This window comes from Osmerus mordax, chromosome 4 (genome assembly GCF_038355195.1).
Source record: "Osmerus mordax isolate fOsmMor3 chromosome 4, fOsmMor3.pri, whole genome shotgun sequence".
NCBI lineage: Eukaryota > Metazoa > Chordata > Actinopteri > Osmeriformes > Osmeridae > Osmerus > Osmerus mordax.
In genome coordinates this window covers 7,234,974-7,245,350 of record NC_090053.1, presented here as the reverse complement: position 1 = coordinate 7,245,350, position 10,377 = coordinate 7,234,974, and the positions used below count along the sequence as shown (strand labels likewise).

The 10,377-nt window shown below is 46.0% G+C and overlaps 1 protein-coding gene across 1 annotated transcript; it reads right to left on the bottom strand.

The window, feature by feature from the left end:
• Positions 1-56: 56 nt before the first annotated feature.
• On the bottom strand, positions 57-6,868 carry ldha (lactate dehydrogenase A4). Its single transcript, XM_067235311.1, has 8 exons — positions 6,710-6,868; positions 3,732-3,857; positions 3,161-3,278; positions 2,840-3,013; positions 2,481-2,654; positions 2,254-2,371; positions 1,589-1,712; positions 57-1,451 (listed from the first exon to the last, which is right to left on the bottom strand). Exons 2-8 carry the CDS (start codon positions 3,855-3,857, stop codon positions 1,287-1,289), a joined length of 999 nt encoding a protein of 332 aa, XP_067091412.1. The 5' UTR covers positions 6,710-6,868; the 3' UTR covers positions 57-1,286.
• Between the last annotated feature and the right edge of the window lie 3,509 nt (positions 6,869-10,377).

Sequence of the window (10,377 nt, the reverse complement as noted above, 5' to 3'; positions counted from 1 at the left end):
ATGCACATGCCCAATAAAATCGCCCTCTTTCACAGACACAGATAAAGAGGCCTGAATTGTCATTCAAATCTTTTTTTATTTGATGGTGGAGCAAGTTCAACATCCAGCATCCTTGACAGTGTCACAAGCCAGAAAGGGAACTGACAGGAGAAGTATTGCGACAGCTCAGCATTCAGTCTCAACACAATGAATACTGTTGCCTTGTGGCCAGTGTTGTCACAGATACAGTACATGAGTTTGCAAACACCTGGCTGGGTTCTCCTACCCAAAGACAAGGTGGCGAAATAATCACTACAAAAAAATGGAGGGTATTTATGGTGTACAGAAGCACAAACAACACGTCAAGCAGAAATGCCACAATCGGTTACAAACAAATATGGATTGTGCCATCTGGTCAGCGTCAAGGCCATGGCACAGGCTCCCATTGATTCTCTGTTTCTGAACGTGTGCAGTGACAAAGAGACAGCAGGTAGTTACTGTAGCTGGCAGTGTTTTAAGCCCAATGCCCTTAAACCTATACGAACAAACCACAGTCAGCCTTTCCCTACAGAAAGACTTGAGCACCATTAGTGCACTCACGGTTACTGCACAAAATGGCAGCCTGTGGTGTTCTGTGTAGAATACTGCTGCATAGAGAACACGGAGAAGCCTCGATGAACACGCGACGTTCAATAGAGAGAAAAGGGGAGGCCAGGCCCACCTGACCACGAGAGGCGTCACACGATACATTCATTCACAAACAAAACTAATGTCTACAGGATGTACGCACACACGGTACATGGAGTATGGAGTGTGACAAAGACGAGGAGCAGGGAGACGGCAGTAAGCGACACGTCCGTTTGTTTTGCAAGGTAAGCCAGGGCCTTGGGATGCTTGTACACAGAGACCCCCTCCCCCCCCCTCCGGCAGACACACAGCTGTGGGCAGCTTAAGGTCTACAGGTTAGATCTGCTGAGAGGACTCACAGAAGGTCTCAGAGGGAGAGAGAGGGGAAGGAGGGGGGGGGGGGGGGTAGAGAGGGGAAATGACACCTGTGAATCTCATGCCAAAACAAACATCCTGAGCTGATGTTAACCTCCTGTTGGATACGCTACATGATCCCGCCCCACAAATACATAAGAGGCCTCATTCACCGTCTCTGGTAGGGGTCAAGGGTCATGGGTACATTAAGGAAGCTAGTAGGGCTTGGGGAGGGGGGGGGGATAGACACTGTAGAGGTGTATCTTTTGTGCGTGGACGTAAGGTGTGTGTGTGTGTGTGTGTGATAGAGAGGGAGAGAGAGCTCCTCACAGGGCGAGCTCCTTCTGCACGCTCCACAGGGTCTCAGCGCTTTTGATCAGCTGCTTCTCCTCTTCGGGCTTCAGGGTCATGTGGATGACGTCCGTCAGCCCGCTGTTTCCGAGGACGCAGGGGACACTCAGGAACACCTCATCCTTCACCCCGTGCATGCCCTGAGAGGGAGGCCAGGCGTGGGGCACAAAGGGTGGAGGGAGACAGTATGAGACAGTTGCCGGTTGGGTGGATGGGGTTGGTAACTCAGGTTAGAACAGCTTATAGAGCAGGCGTGTGTGTGTGCGTACAGACTTACATTGACCAGAGTGGACACAGGGTGGACTTTGTGCATGTTCTTCGTGATGCTCTCCACCAGGTCAGCCACAGACATGCCAATAGCCCAGGAGGTGTAGCCCTTCAGCTTGATCACCTCGTAGGCACTGAGAGAGCAAAGGATGAAAGGAGGGGAAAAAATGGAGCGCAAAGGAGAAAGAGAGAGAGATATAACAGGAAATTAAATTGAACGAGGGAAGAAGAGATATGCCATGTTAAAAACAACATGATGGCTGACACAGACAGTTTTGATGACAAACTCCACTATCATAGGTTGGATATTACTGTATCATAAAGCCTATTAATGATTGAATGATTATCTAATACATTAAAAACAGCATGGTTGTAGAGTTTGTCAAGGGGGCAAGTGAAAAATGGTGTGGATGGTAGCTGGGGACTTTTCTCGAGGTGAGCATTCTTCTACAAAACCTCTACATTGGACCTGCTTGCTAGTTGGCAATAAGCTTTTCAAACAATGGTGTACTGTGTGCTAGCCAAAGCATTCGTCCTGGCTTGCATAGCTCAAATTCCTCCTCACTCCACCTCCCAACCCTGAATCTGTGCGATTAAGCCTGTGATCAATGTTCTACCTTCTCTGCTGATTATCTACCAGGGATTGTTTGTTAAGTTTGGACCCTGCCACCTCACCTGTCAACCACCATCCTGTGGACGTCTTTCCAGGACTCTTTGTCGTCATCGGAGCCCATCTGTGGGTTGAGAGCCTGCAGGGAAACGCCGGCAACGTTCACACCACTCCACACAGGCACTGGAGGGGAAAGAGACAGTCAGTTAGCATAGTGGACAATGCTTCTCTCTCTCGCTAAGACAGACCAGCCAAAACCATCCAGCCAGCCGCTGGGAGTGGTCAGACATACCGCTGGAGTCCCCGTGCTCTCCGATGACCCAGCCATGGCAGGAGGAGGGGTGGATGTGCAGCTTCTCTCCCATCAGGTGGCGGAAACGGGCCGAGTCCAGGTTGGTGCCGGAGCCAATCACACGGTGGCGTGGGAAACCGCTCAGCTTCCAGGCGACGTAGGTCAGGATGTCCACTGAGGGGGGAGGGGGTCTCAAGTTTAGCACTAAAACTGTAAGCACTCCCTCAGCCTTAGTGCATCACACTTCCTACTTCCTCTCCCCTCCCAGAAAAATCTGTTTCTCTCTCTCCATACTCCTCTCTCCCCTCCCTCCACCATCCCCCTCCCTCCAACCCCTATCTCCCCCCCTTCCCTCTCACCTGGGTTGGAGACCACCAGAAGGATGCAGTTGGGACTGTACTTGACGATGTTGGGGATGATGAACTTGAAGATGTCGACGTTGCGCTGCACCAGGTTGAGACGGCTCTCTCCTTCCTGCTGGCGAGCCCCGGCCGTCACCACCACCACCTTGGAGTTGGCGGTCACGCTGTAGTCTAGGAAACAACAGCAACAGGCTCAGCCCCACAACAGGACTACAGACACTGGTTGGTGTGGACCTAAATGGCAGGGACATAGTTGGGGTGAAACTGGTTGGGGTGGACCTGGTCAGGGGTGTACTCTGTATGCTGAAGACCTCTCACCTTTGTCGGCCACGATCTTGTGTGTCTTGAGGAAGAGGGATCCATGCTGCAGGTCCATGACCTCGCCCTTCAGCTTGTCCACCATCACGTCAACCAGGGCCAGCTCATCACACAGGTCCTGAACACACACACACACACACACACACACACACACATCTTTAAGGGCGACTGCTCTCTAGTTGTTATGCTAACAGACCAACACAATTAATCTCAGAGCGTATAACAGTAACAGCTGACCTTCAGTACCTCTTACAGCACTGTGTCATACAGACTGAAAATAAGCACAGAGGCTGGACTGGAAATACAACACAATGGCTAGGGGCCCTTGACCCTAGGTCTCTCTCTCCACTCATCAGTGTTGTCCCCAAGGGGCTCGGTTGTTCCTTCTCTAGCAGAATAGTAACTAGACCTGAACCACTCTTGGCTACAGGACTGGAATCCTCAAACGTCCCAAACCCTCTCTCCCCTCATCCATCCCACCTCCGCTTCCTCTATCCACCTCTCTCCTCTGACCCTTCACCCATCCCTCTTTACCCTTTCACACACACCTCCCCTCATCCCTCTTCCTTACCTTGAGCAGGACACTGATGGCGGAGGCCATGCCCACCATGCCGACGCCCACCACTGTCACCTTGTTCTGGCAGCCCACAGGCTCCTCCTTCATCACATGGGTGATCAGCTTCTCCTTGGTGGACATCTGAGGGGGAGAGAGAAAAGGTGAGAGAGGGACAGTGAGAGACAGAGAAATGTCATATACACGGTGAGTGCCTGTTTGATCCCAACATGTCTGCATCATCAGCCTATGACATCACTTCTCCTTCTTCCGGCAGCCAATCTGAGATCCCGTAGAGCCTCTCACTACTCTATTAATAGTACCCTCTCACAATTCAGAACTCAGCAGCTGACTTTCTGCTTTTTACAGAAAATATGCTTCCCTTATCCGAGTATCCATGCGAGAGTTACATCCCAATGCAAACAGGAAGTTCCAATTCATCCAACAGTCTAACACCCACCCTTATCCTTCCCCAGATGGCAACTCTGGGTCTCGAAAGCAACTCCTATCTCACAACCTCTGCCTATCCCTGCTGCCAATTGCCATGCCACCCTGACTATCATGGGATGTCATCATGGCTCTATATTTACTTGCAAGTGGACGAGGAAGATAAGTGCTTGTAGGCCTGTTTTCATCATCACCAGGAGACTGAGCCCCTTCAGTGTTGTGTGGACAGAGGCACGTAGTGAAGTAGCTCTGAGGAGTAATAGGCTCTAACTCCCCCAGGAGAGGGCTATTTAAGACCCCTTCCACTCTACTCCACCCCAGCCATGAGCTCCACACACCTTCCCTGAACCAGGCCAGAGCACTCATCCAGTTATCTCTCCCTGAGAAGAGGCTTACTGTGGACTAATGAGCTAGAGAACTGCTGTAGGACTCCAGGCACGGACGCGGACGCACACGCGCACGCGCACACGCACACACACACACACAGCTCCAGTAGGCCTACAGGCACGTACACACACACACACACACAGCCAGGATGCTGCAACAGTAAAGTCTGCACCTGATTGATCAGTCCAGCACTCACTGTTATAACAGGACGACTGCAGGGAATGAAGTCATTCAGGATATCTGACTCCAATGATTACTCTTCCCCTTATGAGATCTGAATGCACAAGCATTAACCTGACCAATGAGCCACGTTTAGAAGGATTGAGTTTGCTTTTGTGTTTGCTCAGGGCACTGACCTCAGTGATAGCATGATCAGTGTTATCTCTAGACACTGCTCATCTGTGATGAGAGGTCCCATGGGATGGCCTTTTGAGGTCAAAGGAATGTGTAACTAAACACAATGAATTCAGTACTTACAAAAGCACAGGTGTCATCGGTCCTTGATCCCCAGATTTCAGATGGAGACCAAGAATGAGTCTGCGAAGGATTCACAGATTCTACCGTGGTGTTGTACAGTACCGACCCTTGTAAGGATGGCCTAGTAAAAGTAACATCATTTGGCTACTTTTTACAGCCTGCATGCGTTGTCATTTGTGTGCTAGTGTGTGTACATGCATGCGAGTATGAATGCGTGAGCTTGCTCAACATTTGCCATTTGACAGCTGTAACCACCTCCCAAACAGATCAGTTCTCCTTGGTTCATTTAGGTCAGTCTGGCCCCGCAGCACTCAGAAAGCTCTGCCTGGGTGTCATATGTCAATGTTCACTATAGGTCATCCATATCACTCCTAGGCTCCAGCAGTCCTGACTTGGACTTTAGACTGAAAGCCATGCTGCGGCCTTATCTAGTCATTGTCTTAGATTGGGTTATAAATGTAACCTGGCAGTCTGGATGATAACGGCCACACGTCTGTCCAATTTAGCAGTGACAAAGTAATTATGTTACACCTGCCATCGAATACAGACACTTGGAGTGCACGGCTAGCTCCCTGAGTTACAACATTGGTACAACCCCACAACAAGCCTATATGATCTCCAAGGAGAGTTACTAATGATCTGACGTCCAGGCCCTGTGACCGCTAGAAAATGGGATGCAAACCTACTGCATCACAATAAAATAGAGAGAACATTATTTAGTGAATCAACAGTCTTGATCATTAAAGTACTGGCAGTACTGTGTGCTCATTATGCCTTTAGAACAGACCATCTCATCGTGCCATGCTGAGAGCAGACAAGAAACTACAAATACCAGGATGCTTTGCAAGAAGGGCTTGGTTTTCTATGCGCAACCACTCCATGCTCTTAAAGAATCTGGGCACGTAGTCTGCATTGCGTTCGAGCAATAGATAACCTACTAAACTGTAGAAAGCCAGCACGGTATTCCATCAACTGGATTAAAACACACAGATAACCATTAGGCCTCAAGTAACTAATTAATACGACAGACGTTCCTCGACCATTATTAAAACTCATCGAAGAGAAGCATTTACTGTTAAGTGGGCTAATTTATTACGAGTTGTGACTGAGATGTCCATTCAAAAAACGCAAAACGACTGGCAACAACTTGATACGAACAACGTTCTCCCCCCAGAGCAAACATCAGGCAGTCAAACAGAACACCACTTCCAATTAGCCTTCATCAACAGGTTATTCACAGCGAGTTGCGGAGCCTTCGGAATTTCATGTGGCTGGTTCTCTAAACGCAAATTCCTAAATGATCAGATGACATCTGTTTCTATCACCTCTCGTGGCGGGTGTTTGGTCGTCTGGAATCCAGGATAGTGACACTGTTCATACATTGATTGGTAAATTGGCCTGCATCCATATCAACATCGCACAAACTAAAGGCAGGCCTCCAGTTCCGCGTTTAAGACTTCCCATTTAGACTTCCATAGGCTAGTCTACTCTAGACACAATTATGAAGAATCTATTATATTATTTATAACCTGACACACCCCTATGGAAAGCACACATATTTTCACTATCACACAACACACAAAAATATGTGTATAAAGTTCAATGTTTGAGACAAAGCAATTTTACGCAAAATCTAGAAATAGGCTCATCTGTCAATGAGCCTATTTCTAATGCAAACAACTCACCTTGTAGGTTTGAGTGATTTAGAAAAGACTGAAGGCGATTAGGAATGTCTTCGAACGGGCTCTCCTCTTAGCCGCTGGATGCAACTTTTCTGCAGCAGTGACGGGCGAGTGCAACAGCCCGGTATTTAAGGAGCGGAACACCTCCGGTCTGCGCAGCGTGATTACATATGAATCAGATCGGGCGGGTCCAGGCGTCTCGTGTTAGATGTCACGTCCATGCTTACGAAACGTGACCACTGTAGTCAGTGCAACAGTAATCTACGCTGCGCTCCAGTAGGCAATAGCTCTGCTCCAACAGCATACATCCACATAGTTAGCCTAAATGTTTTATGTGTTTTACTGATCTTGATAGTCTAGATGTTTTGTTTGCTACTAGCCTTCGCCTATGCTAATTATCACGCTGAACTAGTAGGCTACTCAATGCATGATAAACAGCAGGCTATATTCGTACGGTTAACTCAAGAGTTCAACTGTAACAGTGCAATTAAAATGTGTCCTTTTCCATTTCTAACTTTTAAGGAGGTCTTCTCAAAAGTAGGATAGTCCTCTGCTAGGCCTACTCAAGAGGTTTGCGTAAATGTTCTGGAACTCCAGAAGCAGTCAAAAAACCTTTTTCGATAGAGGAAATATTGCTCATAAACATCGCAATTGACACATTTGTATAGCCAACCGTATGGCTACGCCCATCCATACTGACTTGAACATTGTGTCCTTAATTGCAATATCTTCTTCCGACACAGGCATTTGCACTCAGCCTAGCCAGTTGTTTATAACCTACTCCAGGGCTCCATCGTGTGGCATTTTCTCGTTGTTACTTTTCGGTTGTCGACTTGTACTTATTCATGCATCGCATCGTCACTGTTAAACCGCTCACTGCCTACTTGAATACTGCACATAATTGAAATCCAGTGAAGGATACTCTACTGTATGAACCTCTTTCCAAAACATTGATTGAGATTTGCAGATCCAAAATACAATTATAGATCTGCCATCTGTTGCAACATAACAAACTTTAATTTATTGGTTCTAACTAGATGAAGCATTCTTAAAGTCAGCATTGCGCTTGTATACTCACAACATTGAAGTTATATGAGGCAAATCTCTGGGAAACCAAAGTGGTACATTTGTTGTGGTTCTTGCGGAAACAGGCCTGTTCCACACTGAAAAAGCGACTGCAGGTCCGAACCAGGAAGATACTCCGACTGTACCCCAGCATCTTGAAGCTCTCGGTGCGTAGCTTTCACAACAGGCCCACAGTATTACTGTCTGCTTCAACCTGACACCTGGAAGGATCCTTTGAAGTTCCCTGTCATGGACCTGGGTACTTAAGCTCTGGGATGTGTTTATCACCACGGTACATCCAGGTCATACGAGATAAAACAGGTAATAATGGGAATGTTTTCCCGTACTGTACTTCAGAGCCTATTGTTATCACAGTTACCCCCACCTCAGACATTGAACTTTAACTGTGTAGACATCAGCCTGTTCTGTCTTTGACTCTGATCCAGTGATCCATACAGTAGATTATTTGGCTGAAAAATATTAGTTAATGGTTATATGGCAGCAGTGGTACTGTTGGATATGCTGTATGGAAGCTGTTGACCTTTCTTTATTTAGATAGAGAAATCCATCTTCAAGTATCAAGTTGAAATGTCATGTTTCAAGTACAAGTTCTGGTGAGTTCTAATAATTTTTGACCCTACTCCTCTCAAAGGGTTCTTAGTTTTCCAGCTCAGCAATGGGTAGGTATATAATCTTCAGGTAAAATCAGAATTTTCTATGACAGTCCATGAGGATTTTTAGTCAATTGAGCATTTTGTAGTTTACGGCAGGCTTATCTACAGATAACAAACTATCCGTAGAAACAAAGACCGGTCAAGGCTAGGGTAAAGGTAAGGTAAGGAAACAACTGATGACATTGAACAAGTTATAGTAGAGCAGCTATGAACCATTGTGTTTGATGGTACTAAGTGTTTTGTACTACTATGCCCACTGTCCCACAACTCCATTGAATTTGTTTGGTCCCATCTCATGCACATGGTTGATACAATACAATGCCCAAAAAACTGAAAAGAACAGGAAACGTATAACCCGTAGACTTAAAGTGAATCATTTAATACATATGTTATTACATCAATGTATTACTTGTTTGCAAGTGCAACAACCATGTCAGGAACTATGACATCAACTTTGGTGCAGTTAGGGCAGTTATTTCGCTGTGCATGCACCATGTAATAGTTTTAAGATTCACCCCTGTTATATTTGTCATAACATGATATGAATCATAATAAACACACCATGTAGTTAGATTGTAAATACATTTGAGGGTGTGGTTAAGTACTCACATCCACTTTGTGGCATCAACACAGTTCATAAACCTATCAATCTTTGTCACCTTTAGTTCAGATGTTCAACGACTCAAGTTGTTTATTTCAGTCAGTCTACTGATTGCTAATGAAGATTAAAAAAGATAAAATGAAGCTCAAGGAAAATATATTGGACTCTCAAGTCAGATGAAAAGGGGACAACGGTAGGTCATTGTGGTGACCTACCTTCTGAGGGTCAATTAGAGGATAACATACAGATTAGAAGAGATTGCACAATTATGAAAGCTCAGGCTCTTTCAGAACCAAGACACTGACACAAGTATGCTGCCCTCCAGAGTTATTGTCTCCTGTGACCAGAGGTGTTGTTAGACATACAACTCCACTGGGGCACAGGCCCCTATTTATATCCCTTTTTTTTCTTTCAAGCTTGCTGCGCACAATACATTACTAGGCTAGAAACCCCCCTTGCTTAACCCACTATACAACAGTTCAGGGACACAAGTTTGATATCAGCTTTGGCAGGGACATCAATACTTAATGCGAGCACGCACATTTTTTTTGCATTCATTTGAGCGCAAATACTGTTTTTTAAGCTCCATGTAATATTGGTTTTATGTTTCAGTCAAAATATGATGATCAGTAGTCCTATCATTTAGAAACTATCTATAAATTGTTACAACTCAAACTTGAGATTTTACTGGGGCACAGCAGATGCTGTATACTTTATCAATTTGCAGGGATTAAGAATATTATTCCAAGGTTGAAGATTGTGGGTTTACTGCAAACTATGTTTTGAGTCCCACCAGTAGGGGGAGCCATTAGAAAGGCAATGATCTCAGAACAAGTGTATTTCTCTCAAGCAAATTGGTCTCACTGAAATGCTGTTTTTGTTTTTCATCTTCAAATATCAATCACCCCACATATGTTCATAATAAAACAGACATTCTGAAATTCTGCAGGTCTGTGTGGGTCCAGATCAGCTGTTATATGTTAGGACTGAACAGTTCTGTGTAGATCCACCCCCCCACCCCCAAAAAAAGAAGTATAATCCGTGGGCTTCACAGAAACCCACAGATCAGCACCCGTAACCAACCTAAACCCTCAGAGAAGACAAGGAAAGAGAGCAAGAGAAAATATTAAAGAGGCCTCAGGAGATGCAGTTCATTGAGGAATCCCCACCTCCACAGAATGTTGAATAGATCAACATGATCGAGACCTAGAGAGCTATGTGCCCTTGACACATCCTGTAATGGTGGTGATCAGTCTACATAAGGGAACATTACACACACGCTTACTGACAGTGCATGCTTAAACAGCATGCTCATGAGTTTGTGTCTTTGT

What these genes read in the sequence shown, in the direction of transcription:
- ldha (XM_067235311.1), bottom strand. Translation starts at nt 3,857, where the DNA reads ATGTCCACCAAGGAGAAGCTGATCACCCATGTGATGAAGGAGGAGCCT. An exon ending in AGAGCACGGGGACTCCAGCG is followed by an intron (nt 2,372 to 2,480) that starts GTATGTCTGACC and finishes TTTCCCCTCCAG; the next exon opens with TGCCTGTGTGGAGTGGTGTG. An exon ending in CTGTGTCCACTCTGGTCAAT is followed by an intron (nt 1,452 to 1,588) that starts GTAAGTCTGTAC and finishes CCTCCCTCTCAG; the next exon opens with GGCATGCACGGGGTGAAGGA.